Below are 17,044 nucleotides of genomic sequence, written 5' to 3'. Positions count from 1 at the left end.
TCCCTTTGATCTGCATTTGGTTACTGCACTTTGAATACTTGCCAATCAATAGTTTAATTTTAAATCCTTAACACAAACCTGTTCAAAATTAAGAAATTTGTTCAAAATAAGAATGTTCAATATACCTTTTACACATGCCGTAAGATTAACTGTATTAAGCACTAAAAATAATCATTTTTCCTCAACAACGCGTAGAGGAAATAAAATTAAATTCCTAAAGAAAATAGTAACACACAGTAACGCAAAGTGATTTCGATACATAACTGTAGTCTGACTACTGGATATGAAATAGCAACGCGTTAGATTACTCGCTACTGAAAAAAGTGGTCCGACGTCAGTAACGCGTTACTGACATCACTGCCTAGCAGAGATACATTATACTGTCAAAAGTATTTGACCACCCATCCAAATGATCAGAATCAGATGCTCCAATAACTTCCATGGCCTCTAGACATGCAGCCTATTTTTACAAAGAATTGTGAAAGAATGGGTTCCCCTCAGGAACTCAGTGAATACCATCAATAGGATGTGCAACAAGTGGCATCCTATCACTAACATGTGGCTAACAAATCTCTACACATAAACGTTGCTGGTTTTCATTTACTCCAGGCTGAAAGGACCAAGAAGAGAGGCATTTAGAAAGGCTGCGGTCATTCTTCCATTGATAGTGGAACTCTGGATAGATGACAGATTGCTGCATCCTAGGTGCACAAATGAGCATTATTGCAGATCCTTCCTCCTGCAGTTGTTAGACTTTCTAACCAAAACTGCTCCTAACAAACTCAATAATTATTACATTCTGGCTGTTATATGGTATAACTTTTACTGTTATAACTTTTTACATTTTTTTTAAATTGGCTGATGGACAGGAAGTTAGACTGTTCAGATAAATTACATTAACAGATATTATTGGCATTGAAGAGATATGGCTGAGAGCAATTATAGATTCTAGAATAAGTGGAAATGTTTCAGTAACAGGAAGAGGATGAGCAACATGTTAAAATAATCATCTATATTCAGAGAAACAAGTAGAGGAATTTATCTAGAATATATATAATATAAAGTCAGAACCTTCTTGAAATTCACTGTTATACAGACCACAAGAGATCTTTTAAGCTAAACAGTCATTAATATTTAAAATAACCTGTTGTGTCTACCACTAGGTGGTGTACGAAAATAGGATAGAGAGGAGAGAAAAGAAGAAGAAGAGATAAGATGGAGGAAAGGAATACTTGATGTTACTGTACTGCTGAGCGAGTTATGAATAAAAGCTGTTAAGGGTTCTTTGTCTACTTGAGCTTCTACCTCGTCCTAGCTTCCAAACATAACATAACCCTTTGAAGAATTTGAATTAATATGAGTCACAAGAAGATTTTATTTCCTTTTGGGATCAATAAGCTGTTTTTAATTTGAATTTGAGTGTACAGTGAACCCTCGTCATTCGCGGGGGTTGCGTTCCGAAAAGAACCCGTGAAAGGCGAAATCCGTGAAGTAGTTATCTTTATTTTTTACAATTATTATACAGCATAATTAAATACTCTACTTTGAAACCAAGCCTAAGCATTTTTTTTAACAAATAGAACTCTTTCTTACTAATAAGTACAGTAAAATAATCATTTTAATCACCAATATAAAGTACAGTAAGACAAATTGTGACTCGTGTATTTCACTGTTCCTCTGACTGTGACGCTGTGGCCTGACTCCGCTCTCTAGTGTCTTTTTCTTCTAAAGCCTGCGGTGCTGGTGTGTTTTTTCGAGAGAAGAACATAGTTATCGGTAGTTGTTGTCGCTCCTTTTTCTTCTGGGCAAAAACATTTGCCAATATTTCCCAAGCTGTATTACGTACATTTAAATGCCGTAACGTTATTAACGTTACAGGTAGAGAAGAAACGCAGAGACTGTTTAGCCAATCAGGATGCAGAACACAATGCAGTGTGAAAGAAAATAACTGCACAAAAAACTCTGCGAAGCATCGAGGCCGTGAAAGGTGAACCACGTTATAGTGAGGGTTCACTGTATCACTAGAAATGATAATAAATAATTAGAAATGAAAGAAGAGATAACTATTATGAACGTTAGATTAGAATCAGTATGAGCCCCACAGCGGCCTGAATCCGACGGCCAACTGCTGCCTTATTTGTTCTCACTCTTTTATTTTACCAAACTGCCAGAACCACTTTGTGTCCAGACTTGGGTTTAATAAAACCTCTTTGTTAAAAACATCATCTGGTCTGGACTTTGTATTTTGTGAGTTCTGTGTGATGACATGAGGATCGTAACATATTGGTGGCCCATCCTATTCCAACAAAATGTTTAAAACATATTTGGAGGGCCGTTCAATGTTGTGATATTTATGAATGCAGTTTTAATTGTGGTGACTTCTGAAAGTGTGTTTTCTATGTGTTTAGTAACCTTTAGTGTCAGGTTGGTGGGGTGTTTTCAGAACTCTTTCATTTAAATACTGGGTTAAATTTCCCTGTAGTTAATATTTGGCTAGTGATTGTTTTTGGATTGTTTTAGGAACAAATTTGTTTCTATTTTTTCCCACATTAGTTTTGTTGTAATTTTTTTCTCAAATAAAAAAGGATTTTTTAAATACAAACCTTTTATTGAACAATTTGATTCTCAGGCTTCATTGGACTCTTTCTGTTAAAACTGACATGGGATTAATTTAGTTCATAGAGGAATTTAATATTTCTCTTGCCAGCCTCCTTGTTGCCTTTAGTTCAGTCCTTCATGGCTGGAGGCCCATCTATAGACTGAACCAGTTCACAACAAAAGGCAACATAATTATATATAAAACAGTCCCTTAAATCAGTAAAGAGGAACATTGTTGACTGGAAAAAAGACACATTTTGAAGAATTCTTTAATAACAGATTTTTCTCTCTGTCTCCTCAGACTGAGTGGCTGTAACCTCTCAGAGAGAAGCTGTGAAGCTCTGTCCTCAGTTCTCAGCTCCCAGTCCTCCAGTCTCAGAGAACTGGACCTGAGTAACAACAACCTGCAGGATTCAGGAGTGAAGCTTCTCTCTGCTGGACTGAAGAGTCCAAACTGCAACCTGGAAACTCTCAGGTAACTCTGGGCACTTGACAAATTGCTGCATCTTAGGAGCAAAAAGAAACATTATTACAGATCCCAGCATTTGCTTGAGTTTCATATTTATTCCCCATGTTACAAATCCATCCATCCATCCGCCAGCAATCAGTTCAGACCTTGGGTTCTACCTCAATGTTCTCATTTTCTCATCATGTGATGAATTGTGTGTCTGCAGCTTATCAGGCTGTTTGGTCTCAGAGGAAGGCTGTGCTTCTCTGGCCTCAGCTCTGACCTCCAACCCCTCCCATCTGAAAGAGTTGGACCTGAGCTACAATCATCCAGGAGACTCAGGAGTGAAGCTGCTGTCGGCTGGACTGAAGGATCCACACTGGAGACTGGAAGCTCTCAGGTATGGAGGAACCTGCTGCAGGAGCAGAGAAGGTCTGATAGAGGAGGAAGAGGGAGAAATGTCTTTAGTCAGTCTGCTGGGAAACATTTAGTTTGAAGCTGAATGTTTAATTTGATAATTAAATATTTAGACGCCTCATCTGGAGGCAGAGATCATTACCCAGTTTTCTGGAATATTCTCCAGACTAAGAACGGCTCACAAGGAAAATTAAAGAGTGGGATGGGTTTAATAGTTTAATAGGGACTCTGACTAAATTAATAAAAGAAGTTCAGTTAGATTTCCATGATGATCTACTGATGGCAGAAAGGACTTTAAAACAATATTTGATGGAGCTCCAGACCAATCAGCCCCAAGAAGCAAAGATGAGAAGAAAAGTAACTCCATGTTGGTCAGATGGATGTTTAAAAGTTATGGGAGAGAAAAATAAAGAACTTTAGATTTTAAACAAAACTCACAACTTTCAGGATTTAATAAAATATAAATTACATAAAAAGTGGAGAAAACTATTCATGAGGCAAAGAAAGAAAGTGAGAATCTTAACAGTTTCATCCATTTAGTAGTTTGATCTCCACCAGGGGGCGACATCTGGAAAATGATCCAAAGAATGAAAGGAATCAGGAGAGAATGGAAATCCCTTGTTTTCCAGAGGAAATGAAGAATTGCAGTGAATGATGGTGAAAAAGTAGAATTGTGCTCTGTTGACTGTGGTAGAAATGAAATAACAATAATAAGACCTTTTAGACAGATCCAAGAAAAGACTAATGTGTTTAGGTTTTCAGTAGTTGGGAAAGCTTTTGGGATTGTTCAATAAAGTTTGGGAAAAATTCCCAACGTCTTGGAAAAAGGCAGAGACCCTTCATGTTGGAAAACCAGGGAAATATCCATTCGACCAATCAGATTCCAGATCCACAGCTCTGACGTCACATTTAGGATAAATAATGGAATCGTAATAAGAGAAAGAAAAACATTTTATTGATAAAGTAGAGGGATGATATCAGCCCATCAGATGGTTTAGAAGAGGGAGAGGAAGCATCATGGGACTGCAGAGGTCCTTCACCTGATCCTGGTTGTTGGGACAAGAACAAATCATCATCATTAACAAATAAAAGCTTTAAAACAGTTTGTGGGGAATTAATCTGTATGATGTGTTTAACTTGTGAGCCGAGTTACTGAAATACTTTTCATAAATATTCTAATTTAGTGAAAATGACTGTAGTTAAGGACTGCTAGAGAGACGCAGGTCATCCTGAAATTCTGATGCATAGAATCACAAATCTAAATCTAAACCGTCACAGAGAGTAAACACAATAAAACATGATTTATCTGCAGAATTGATCATTAAATGGCTCATTACTGATGCATTAAAATTAAATATGATTGGTACACTTAATAATATTGTATTAGCCATTAGGTAAAACATTCAGCAAGTACTTTTACTTTTAATACTTTAAGTATTTATAAAAGTCAGTACTTTCTTACTTTTACACAAGTAAAAATGTTAATGTGGTTCTTTTACTAGAGAACATTTTTGTCTGTTTATTTGTACTTTTACTTCAGTACATTGTTTGAGTTCTTTCTCCACCTCTGGTGAACAGCCAGTAGGTGGCGCTAGAGTCAGGAGGAGGCAGCCTGGAGAAAAGGCTGTTCCTCCCTGATCTGTTTCCAAGCAGTCAGAGTGTAGAAGTTGAGAGCTGGAGAAGTTTCCTCCTGTTGCTGCAGCAGCAGAGATGTTCTGCTTCATGGACTAAATCAGGTTGGAAAGAGGAGAGATCTTTACTGAGCTGCTGGATAAAAGCTTCTGAAACATTTCAACTCTTTCTGGAAACTAATGAGACATAAAAACAATGGATGTTTTTACCATCCAGACCTTTAGAACCAGTTCAGGTCAATAATTCAGTTGTTTCTGTGGAAGATGAACAGATTTGATGTGAAATGATGAAATTCTTCATTTCTATCTGATGTTCCAGCAGATCTGTAGAAAATGGAGCTGCAGCTCTCAGATATTTCAGTCGTCATGTTTTCTATCAATGAATCCACTGATTAAAGCAGGAATCTCATCTCCATGTTCTCCTCCAGAGGTTCCCAAGGTTTGTTCCTGGAAGCTGCTGCTGGTTCCTCCAATCCAGGCTCCGCCCCCTTTAGAGGAAATCTGTCCATATATGGCGCTAAGAGTCACCTTGATGCTGCAAAGCTTTGTTCAGGGATGAGATGTCAGGATGTTAGTGTCAGTCTGTTCCAGGCTTTAGTTGTTCTCCTCATGAGGAGCTGAAGTCTCTGACAGGAACGTAGAGCTGAACAGGAGAAGAACTTGAAGCTTCTTCTTGGCCTCTGATTGCAACAGCAGGACAATCCAACATTTTAGTCTGACTTCATCTGGAAATATTTCTTTGACCCTGAATCAGTTTGAAGGCAGGCCAGCTCCTCATCAGAGCTGAGATCTTCTCTGTCCTCCATGCTGGAAATGCACAAGTCCAGCAGCTCCTGATCAGTGACATCAGAGCGTGACATCATCAGTAGAGTGATGATGTCATTTCCCTCTCAGAGCAGCTTGGAAATCTGAGAGGAAAGATGCAAACTAAGACTCTCTGGACTGTTGGATCTGCTGGTTCTGGTTCCAGATGCTCCTTGGACACTTTCACAAGCCATTACTGCAGCTGCTGGATTCAGGATGCTGCTTCTTCTTCTTGGTCTCATTGTAAATGTGTGCAGCAGCGCCACCTGGTGGTGTTGGTTGGTAGAGGAAGTGCTGAAAGGTTGGAGGTGTTTGTCAGAGGTGTGTGATGATGGAAGCCTCTCCCTGGTTTGTGAGTCTGAGCTCAGAGATCAAATCTTTGATTCTTGTTGAACTCTTTGTTGAATGTGATGCAGCTTCTCCTTTTTAATGTTTGTATTTCTGGATATTACAGTGAGGCCACAGCAGGTTTTCAGCAGCAGGGCTGTTTAGTGTTTCATTCCTTCATCTGTGTGTGGGAGTGTGGATGGAACAGGTATCCAGGTGTTGTGTCAGAGTTTAGATTGATTGTATTTTAATGCTGATTATTAAATCAGGTTGAGCTTCCAGAAATGTTTCCTTAGTTTCCTGATGTCCTTTTAGGCTTCAGTGAGTTTCTTCAGGTTGTTACTGAGGGATTTCCTTTCTCCTCTCTGTTGGAGCTTTTCCTGTGTTTGGAGAAATGAGTTGTGCTGCAGCCGCACCAACTGTCCTTCCTACATCCACTGCAGTTTGCAATCCAAATGTTGGACTGTTCCTGTCTCAGTGGAGGACAATGTGTGTCTGAGAGACATGTAATGTCCATGTTTGCTGCTGAAAGAGACTGATGGTCTGACCCCCCTCCTCCTTTCAGGGTGGAGCCTGCTGGAGTCCCATTCTTGACACCAGGTCTGAGGAAGTGTAAGTGTGTTTTTCATCTGATTCATGACAACAAAGCAGCTCACATTCAACCATCTTCAAACTGTCACATCACTCATTCAGGAGTCATCATCAAAGTGTCAATAAATGATCAATAACTGCAGCTGGATTGTGTTTGTTCTCTCCATCAGATTCCTGTCAACTCACCATCGACACAAACACAGTGTACAGAAAACTCAAACTGTCTGAAGACAACAGGAAGGTGACATTTGTGGAGGAGCTTCAGTCATATCCTGATCATCCAGACAGATTTGATAACTGGTCTCAGCTGCTGTGTAGAACTGGTCTGACTGGTCGCTGTTACTGGGAGGTTGAGTGGAGAGGAGAAGTTTATATATCAGTGAGTTACAGAAGAATCAGGAGGAAAGGAGACAGTAGAAACTGTTTGTTTGGATATAATGATCATTCGTGGAGTCTGAGATGCTCTGATCGTGTTGGTTACTCTGTCTGGCACAATAAGATAAAAACTCATCTCTCCTCCTCCTCTGACTCTAACCGAGTAGCAGTGTATGTGGACTGTCCTGCTGGCATTCTGTCCTTCTACAGAGTTTCCTCTGACTCACTGATCCTCCTCCACACCTTCAACACCACATTCACTGAACCTCTGATTCCTGGATTCTGGTTCTGGCCCAGTTCTGGTTCCTCAGTGTTTCTGTGCTGAGTTGAGTCTAAAGAGTCTAAAGATTTTCCTCCTGTCAGAGAAACTCTCTCACTGTTGAACAGATAGTTCAGTCTCTACAATCTATTTCTTGGTGAAACAATTCTGATTGAGTCCTTGGAAACTTTTTCTTCTTCCAGTCATTTAAATATGGAAGCTGGGATTATTCCAGGATTATTCCAGGATCCTCATGTTTTTCTGTCTGTTTCCAGTCAAAGCTTCACACTGAATATCAAGATGTTGTTTCTCTTATTTTTTCCTTTCATTCATCAGATTTCATTGAAATGTTGATCAGTTTTTCTCAATCACTGATCATTTTCTGTTTCTATCGGCTCCTATTTTTCTCAACATGTCAGATTTGAATATTAAATCTTCCTTTTGTAAATTTGCTGCAGTTTTTCTTCATGTGTTTTAAATAAAAACATTTTTCTTCTGCATTTGGTTCATTTGCTGCTCATTCTGTTCTTTTCCTGTTCAAATTTAAATATTTGCATTAAAAAGATTTTTTCATCAACTCTGCCTTTCAGAAAGTCCTGATTTAAAGTAAAACATTCCCATCCCATGAAGGTCAGAGGTCAATGCTTTGAAGCCTAAAGTGGGAAAATCTTCATATTTTCTGTTTCATTCAGAACTTCTACCTGAAATTTTTGCCACATCATTAATATTTGTAATTCTCCTTCTATTAAACTGTTGCTGCTCCAAACTGACCAGATCAAAATAATGTATCAGCAAATAAAGTGAATGTTAACAAATTATGACCAAATTGGTAATAAAATGACGACCATCAGAAGGCCTGTTCTTCAGGTCAGAGAAGCAGAATATTTTCCTCTCTTCTTCCTCCAACATGGTGCAGACATGGCACATTAAACTGAGCCATGTCTGCTGTTGGCAACAGCAGCTAAAAAAGATTTGCAGAGAGGCAGAGGAAGCTGCCATCAGCTGCTGCACTTCTACATCCAGGACCAGCACCCCAACAAGGTTCCTGTCATCATTGAGCAATATATAGGAGAAAAGCAGCTGCCCATCCTGGATAAAACAAAGTTCCTGGTGCCGGACCATGTCAACATGAGCGAACTCATCAAGATCATCAGGAGGTGCCTCCAGCTGAACTCCAACCAGGCCTTCTTCCTGCTGGTCAACGGCCACAGCCTGGTGTCCGTGTCAGCGCCCATCTCTGAAGTGTACGAGCGCCAGAAGGACCAGGACGGCTTCCTGTACATGGTGTACGCCTCCCAGGAGACGTTCGGCAGCCACAGCCGGGGCCCCTGGGGGCCCTCGCCTCCTGTGCTGTAGCTGGATTGATGACCATGTGTTTATACAAGTTTCAGGTAGTGAGGTCACATCTCTATGCATCCATTTATATAAATATATACATAAACTGTTATTAAGCCCAGCTTTATGGTTGGAGGTTCAATAGGAAGCGGCTCCTGAGTTCTGTTGTTTTCATGCAGGATTTTATTCAAAGTTTGTGAATTTTCTTTTTTTTTCTCTTTTTGAAACTCTGGAGTAGATGCTTATGCTTCCTCATTCCCATCATGTTCCCATTTTTATTCCCGTTTCTTCTTTCCTCTCACCGTAACGTCTCAGAGCAGACTGCTGTTTGTGTAAAATAAATGGAAATTTAAGCGATAGTGTGCAGCTTTCTTAGGAGTGTCACCAAGTCGAGTTGTGGACCCACTACAAGGAGCAAATGATGATGATGTCGCCTGTGAGGAAGGGCGGGGATGTCTTTGTCTTCTTCTTCCCTCGTTTCATTTCTTTGTTAAAAACTCCCAGAAGTTCGGAGCGCTGCGATCGTGGGAATCAAACGCCTCCCTGTTGGGTTTGTTTGAAAGGGCTGAACTCGCTCCTCCTCATCTTCATCATAACATGTTGAGGTTTAGCTGCTTTATACTGAAGTGTTATTATTTTTGGGGTTTGTTTTATTTAATGTGATTTTATTCCATGGTTTTGTAAAGGTGTCGTGTTACACAGGGGCGGCGGATTTGTCAAAACGTCGCATCCAGCAATATCTCACAGCATCCTTTATGTATTTATGTTGGTATTTTGTAAACAATAAAAAGAGATGCAAACCCCCCCCCCAAAAAAAAAAACAATATTTGTTTTATTTTGAAAGGGACCAACAGGAAACTGTTGATTCTGACTTTAATGGTGGAGACAAGAATTTGATACCAGGTAACAAAAATATGAAGCAGTTTGTTCAGAGAAGAAAACAAAGAAACATCAGCTGTTCATCATGTTGTTTGATTCCAGTTCATCAGTAATCTAATAATCCTCTAGATTAACTTTCAAAAGGAAGAGAGATTAAACTTTGAGTTCAAATTATGGGGAACATTTTCTACAAACTTTCCTGGTAGCAGGAAAATTATCCTAACTATTTCTAGAACATAAGGCATAAAGTTAAACATGGAGTTATTTAAGCTTTTTATCAAATCAGATTTCCATTTATTTCAGTCAAAATCTCCACATGCAGTTCATGTTATTTATGTTAAAACCTTCACTTTTTGATTTTATGCACATTTTAATTTAGTTGTTTCAGCCTAAAGTTAGCATTATTAAGACTTTTGATATATTCATCTAATCTACATCTTAGTCAAAGAACTAAAAATTATTATGATGTAGTTTCCCAATTTCATGTGTTTTCAAGAAAATCCCACATAAATCTTACATTTGCTCAGTGAAGGTATATTAAGTGTCTGTAGTGTCAATTATTGAAAAACCCAACAAGAAAATGTAGATTTTCCATCTGGAAGCAGGTAAAGTGTAGAAACAGGAACTTTGACAGTTTATCTGCTCAGGAGGATTTGATGCCTCCTGTCAGAACAGTGATGGTTCAAATTTTCTCTCTCCACTTCGACCACTCGCCACTGGACCAGCAGTAGTTCTTTGGCTGGAGAGCCTTTAAGAAACATTTAAACTAACTGTTGAACTGGACGATGTTCTCTTTGGGGTCAGAGGTTGTAGTACTTGATACTTGGTAGAGTGAAGTTTTACTACTGACTCTGTTGTTTTGGATTTGGAGGTCTGATCTAGATGGACGTTACAGAGAGGTTCTGGTTCTCCTCACTGTGGCTGCTGGGGATTCAGGTTGTTCCTTCCTGGACTTTAGTGGTTGTGTTGGTCATGAGCAGCAGCTGGATTGGCCTCTGGATTGAACTAGACCAGCATTTGTAGTTCCAGAGCTTCCTCTGAAAATCCTTCATCACGACCCAGTCACCTGGTCTGATGGATGCAACAGGCCTTTGGCAGGAAATGGCAGGAAGGTTTTAACTGTCTGTGAGGCTCGACAAAGCCTAGTGGGCAGGTTTTAACAATAAGACAACACAGGAACAATCTACTATTGTTTTTTCATTTTCAGTTTTAGCTTAAGTTGGTGAGATTTGACAAAAATCCAATATTAAGTGGTCAAAAGGTTTGTCAGGTAGAGAATGTGCAAAGGATTGAACCATCTTAACATCAGCAAGTGTGAAAGAAGGGGCAGTTTACTGCCTGAGGTCTCTGGGCAGCTAGCTTAGCAGCAGCAGCAGCTCTTCTGTCGCCATTGGCAACCGGGTCATCAGAAGCATCAGAAACCAGCCATCTGCTAAGTTATATGTTTAATTTCAATGGTTTGTGTCGTATGAGCTCAGCAGTGTGGGCCTCACTTCCACACAGAGTCTTCAAATCTAATTTGAAGTTTGAATGTAGGTTGATTTATGTTTTTATCCTCGTCTAAAACTGTAAATTTAGTCTCATTAGGATAAAATGTTGTATTCATACTTTTAAGGATTTGAAGTATTTTGGAAAATCCAATCATTTCAGCAAACAGAACCTCTATTCATTATTTTACCCATCTACACTGTAAATTATAACATATTTACGTGAGAACGATGTTGAATCAACTGAATTTAGTCAAGATTTATTTGTGTGTTAACTCTCCAATTAAAGGAAGCCTAGTAAAGGTTTATGTTTCTTGTAAAGTCCAATTTTAAGTTTAGTTTTAAAAAGTAAATGTTAAATCAGTTTTCAATTAATTTAATCAATCCAAAACATTGTGTAACATATTATGTGACACTGGGGATCAACCAGCAAAGCATCCCATGATGCATTTCATCCAAAGGTTCATACATTATATTGTGCATTATTTCATAACAGAAGCCATTAGCTATTTCCATTAAGTAATTCCCAAAGAAAGAATTTAAAGAGTTTCAGAAGCTTTGAATTTGATTGTTTTGTTTTTTAAGTAAAGAGGAAGGAATGGAATCTAAAGCTGCTAAAATTTAGCATTGATTTTCTTAAAAGTGTTATATGTCATTATGAAAAGTTATTTATACAAATAAATCCCTTATTATTCTACAAAGTAAAGAAAATATTTAAAATCCATTTAAACTGTTTTATTAATCTTTAATATGTAAATACTAACTATATAATTTCATGCTCAGTTATTATATAAACATCCATTCATTCTATCAAGCATGGCAGGTTTTTTCTTTCTTCCTAAACTCTGTGAAACTCAAAGGGAGCGTTGCTATGGAAACTGAAGGCGGGAACAAGTCCAGTAGGTGGGAGGAGCTAGGAGGGGTCAGTCTCAGACAGTTCAAAGGTCGACTGTAGGCAGTCCTACTTCCTCCTTACACTGTTAGAATTAACAGAGCAAAATATAATTTTGGTTGTCAAAGTATAAAAATAAAAATTACCATCCTGAAGACAAACTAAGATCTCAGATCATCTCATGCAATTTTCCTTTAGAAACTTAAGTTGCTTCATCAAACTCTAACTAATTTTAGTTTAGTAAACAATATTTATCAAACACAAAACACACAAACATTCAACATGAAACAGACAAACAGTCAGAATTTGGAATCAGTTAAATTTTCATCACAGTCAATAATTTCCAGTCAGTCCTCATTTTGTCTATTTTATCAAATTGTAATTATCAAATTTACTGAAGCTTCAAGATTCTCTAATTTTTCTCCTTTTAACATATTTTAATGTTTGAATTGAACTCTAATCTACAGGATCCTGTTTTAAGTTATGTGTTCACAGTCAAACAAGAAATCTCAATATAATTTAGGATCACAGCAACAAATTGATCAAGTTTCTGCTGAAGCTTCACTAATTTTAGGTTTTGTTATAACAAATATTTCCAGGAAAACAAAAAGTCTTTTTAACCTCTTAGTTCAAATGTATCACAGCTTTATTTTATAATAATTTCCTTCTATTCAATTTCAATACAACAAATATTATATGGTATACCAAAATGTTGTAAACACTGCAGTATTAATGATCTCTAATTCTTAACCCTGAAAGATGTTTTGTTTATTCCCATACTAATATGTAACTACAGCATAGATCTTCAAAAAGGAGAACAAAATAAATCTCAACCATCTGAGTGTCAGAAGTTTTCAAAACATTTAGAATCCAGGAGAAACTTTGACTTTATTCCTATTCAACATTAAATTTACTGTCTTTGTCTAAAACTATTCAGTTTTTTATTTATTGATTTTAAAACATTTATTTCAAACCATTTTTTATTTAGAATGTTCTCTATCTGTTTTACTTGCTATAATTCAATGGCATAATTTTGTTATTTCATTGCAGAACTAAAGTGATTGCAGTTTCCCTTCACAGTTTCTCAATCTATGGTTCATGGACCCTTAGAGGGTCATTAGTGTTGGTCCTTCTGTTCAGGACTTAGAATTAACAGGAACAATTGAAAGAGTTTCTCTATTTATTGAGCATAAAAACTCTATTGAAGTCATTCTTTTCTTTCTAAAGAATTTCTAAATATGAACGGGGTTAGTAAGCCAGCAGTCTTCGTTGTAGTGTGTGTGTGTGTGTGTGTGTGTGTGTGTGTGTGTGTGTGTGTGTAACTTATCTTAAATGTCTCCTTTCTCTTCTCTCTCTCCCTCCTGCTGTCGGCGTCGCTGCAGTGAAATCCTCCCCGTCTCTCTCCTCCGGCTCCCTGTCAGTCCAACTGGTTCTGGTCTTGGATCTCTGGCTGGTCCAGATCGTCCCTCAGTCAATGTCCATGTTGTCCACAGATGAAACAAGCATCACCAGTTCAGAGTGGTGTCTTCTCCTCTCACAGCTTTGAATCATGTTTATCTTTTCTTTCTCTGCGCTGATACTGGACAGCAGACCAGCGGAGGTTGTTAAAGCTCAGTCACACACAGTTTCAGTCCAAATGTCCAACAGGAGACCTGACAGTCGTCCCCTGAATGGAAATGTTTCATCAGTTCTCTGGTGTCAAAAATAAAAATCAGGATCAACAGACACTTCAGTGGCTGGAGGTGATGAAGGTTTTCTTCATCTTCCTGATCTTCTTGATCCACTGGATCCACTGGATCTCTTTCATCAGCTGGTGGTGTGAGAGGGACATCATCTGGTCCATGGGAGGACAGGGTTGAGGAGTTGAGGTCAGAGGTCAGATGAACTGCAGCAAGGCTCAGACAGAGGAAAAAAAGAAGCAAATAGAAATCGATTTGGTTTATTTTGTTTTAGTCACTTATTATTCATCCTTTTAAGGAATAAAATCATTTGCTTATTCAAACACACAAAAACATAAAACATATTAAGGCCTGTAATTTATTGACAAAAGATTTATGTTCAGTAATAGAAGCATTTCCATTTGTTTATCATTTTTCTGTCTTTCTCTTCGTTCTCTCTCTTTCATCCAAACTTTCCTCGTGTTTCTCCAGATGAACTAAACTCTTTGTTTCTGATTTCTTTGCCTCAGTTCACTTCCTCTGCTTCTAATTCTCTTTCTCTTCCTTTCAAAACGATCAGCTTCAATGAACCACCTGCAAGAAAAATGACACTTTTTATCCATTCATTCACACCATGCAGACTTTTTTCTGACTATTTCATTATTATATAGTGAAACAATTCACCCTGAGGAGGAGAAAAGACCCTGGAACCACTCAGGCCAATTCTTCTGAATAGGTGGGATTTCCTCTTTAGGCTGCAAACGTCTTCACAGAATCAAACCAATCAGCTTTGTGGTCGCTCTGCCTCTTAGTCCTCTAAGAGGGTCTTTATTTCTGATAAACGTCTTTAGGATTCTCTAAAGGTTTGGTTCCCTGAATTTAAAAACCAAAACTCTAGTAAATACCTGCCTTATTCTCCGATAAGGACTTTAACTAGGACTCATCCTAGAACCTGTGGTTCCATCAAAACTCTATCAAGGTTTTTTCTTCAGCTTTCCAAGAAAACCAATAAAATCTCTGTAAATTCTCAATTTCTTCGACAGACACCCTTACAGGTATCTTCAAGAAAATAATCTTTCACTTTTACAAAGATCTGTCTTCTCTTCTTCTCTTACTTTTCTTCTTTTTTAAATTCTTTTCCTTTGTAATCTCTATTAATCTGGTCAATCTCAATCCTCAGGGAGAAAGGTTTATCAGATCCTTTACTATTTTAGATTCTGTCATTTAGAGTTTTTAAGTTAATTTATTACCTGAGTGAGAGTCTCACCAGATATCAGTGGATTGAGTTTGTTGATCTCAGCGTTGGAGCCGTGGAGCCGACCAGCAGCCCTCGTCTCTCTTTAATCCTAATCCAGGTTTGAGGCTGGAGCCGAGTGTCCAGGTTGGCACCAAGTTGTTGTGGAAGAAATGAATTTCCAAGCTCTGTTAGATGAAATCACTCAATCAGGTTTATCTGTATATTGTGCACAATACAGAGAGCTTGTAAGACAATCAATAATGAAGCAGTTCAGAGTGAAAAGCTCTAACAGGCAGAGTCAACATGCAGGTTTTATATCAAGGATAAGGATCCAAAACATGGAGAGACAGTCTGGTTCCCAAGCAGCTGCAGGAAAACAACTTCCTACCTTGTGTGTTTAACCCAAACAGGTTCTGTTGGTGAGATTCACAAGCATTTAATGTAACATGATCAGCAGATGTTAACTTAGAATAATATTCCCACCAAACAGAAACACTTACTTTGTAATTTTATTTGTATATTTTTCCTTAGTGTGGCCCTAAAACTCTGTTATAGCAAATAAAACTGGACATAAATATATAATTTTCTACATATTTTTAATCTAAAAATTACAATCTTTATATTTGTGGAATATAAGATGTTAGCTTTGTTAGCTTATGTTGTTATGGTGATAATTATGATATAAATGGTGATTATCTTGACTGAGGCATGTTTGTTTCTCCATACATTAGTTTTAGTTTATATTAGTTTGCCAATAACATAATCAATAAATTAAACTAATGGTTGTTGCTTCAAAATAATAAGTCTAATCAGTTTGATTTGTTAAAAAGAGAAACAATTTTTAAAATACAAGATGGCGACTTTACTCAATTAACAGCAGAAGTGCTTGGTTTTATTATTATCACTATTAGTGGACAAAATTCCTGATGTTTCAAACTGATTTTAGTTTTTAAAGTTCAGAACCTGAACATCACTGAATGGGAGGAGGGCAGATTTCCCAGCATTCAGTCTAAAGAAGCTCAGCTCTTCTCAGCTCTGAGACATTTTCTGAATAAATCCCAGTCAGTGGAATCTGCAGACCTGCTCAGATCCAAACATCCCATTTTTCAGGAGTCACTGGTTTCATCTGTGTCATTGTTCCAGCTGCTGAGGTCAGAATCCAGCTGTGAAACCTGGAGGTTGAATGTTCAGGTTCTCTCCTCCCAAACATCCCCCCTCCCTCCAGCTGTGGAGAACAGCTGGAAAACAGCTGCATGTGTAAATAATGAGTCTGGAACAAGCTGCCACCTCTCTGCTGCTTGATCTGACTCTGACTTTAAATTCAGGTTGATGATTGAAATGAAATCAGGGTTTCAACCTGGATCAGCAGAACCTCCTCAGCTGATCCTGGTTTTAAACAGAGACTGTCCTCACTCTGCTCACCACACTAACATGATGATCAATGATTATATAGGAGCTTTAGGAATAATCTGCATTAGAACAATGTGTGGTTTTAGCTGCAGTACTGTGGTGATGTTAAGAATTATAGTTTAGTTTAATGTTTCTGATTATTTTCTGCTTGTAATTATATTCTGACCAGTTACAGCAGCAGGAAGCAACCAGCTGTTCTTTTCTCTGGGCTCATTTCTCCTCATGACTCCATCATGAAACATTTTCATCAGAACTTCTCTCCTGTCTCATGAAGATTTATCAACCTGCCTCTGATTTCACTGCAGACCTTCTACTTCCTGGTTCTGCTGCTCTGAAAGAAGAAACTACAAACCAGGTGAGCTGTCATATAATCACTTATGCAACATTTATAACACTTTGACTTTGAACTCATGTTGTTTATGTCAGGTAAAAGTCCAGTTCTGTTGTGTCTCTGTACAGGTGTGGCATTAGTCTGGTTCTCCTGTGGTTCTGTTGGGTCTCAGTCTGTTGTTCAGATATCCGTCTTCAACTCTTTGGACAGTTTGAACAAACTGTAAGTCTGTTTTGTTTTCTACTTGAAGTTTATCTACAGAAACTTTTCTACTTGTTTCAGTTCTATGACATTTAGAGAAAATGTTCCCTTTTAAATTCAGCTCAAAGTTTCATCTCTGCTGTTTGAAAGCTAATCTACAGGAT

The 17,044-nt window shown here is 38.1% G+C and overlaps 1 protein-coding gene and 1 pseudogene across 1 annotated transcript in view; both read left to right on the top strand.

Moving 5' to 3' along the window:
* LOC111609486 (NACHT, LRR and PYD domains-containing protein 12-like) overlaps positions 1–17,044 on the top strand; it is a 90,909-nt gene that overhangs the window by 27,360 nt on the left and 46,505 nt on the right. The window contains exons 8-9 of the mRNA XM_023338227.1: positions 2,900–3,073; positions 3,273–3,446. Of these exons, the coding sequence (XP_023193995.1) occupies positions 2,900–3,073; positions 3,273–3,446 (348 nt within the window). The remainder of the gene's footprint in view (positions 1–2,899; positions 3,074–3,272; positions 3,447–17,044) is intronic.
* LOC102234501 lies at positions 8,288–8,809 on the top strand (annotated as a pseudogene).

This window comes from Xiphophorus maculatus, chromosome 8 (assembly GCF_002775205.1).
Source record: "Xiphophorus maculatus strain JP 163 A chromosome 8, X_maculatus-5.0-male, whole genome shotgun sequence".
NCBI lineage: Eukaryota > Metazoa > Chordata > Actinopteri > Cyprinodontiformes > Poeciliidae > Xiphophorus > Xiphophorus maculatus.
This window is presented reverse-complemented; position numbering and strand designations above follow the sequence as displayed.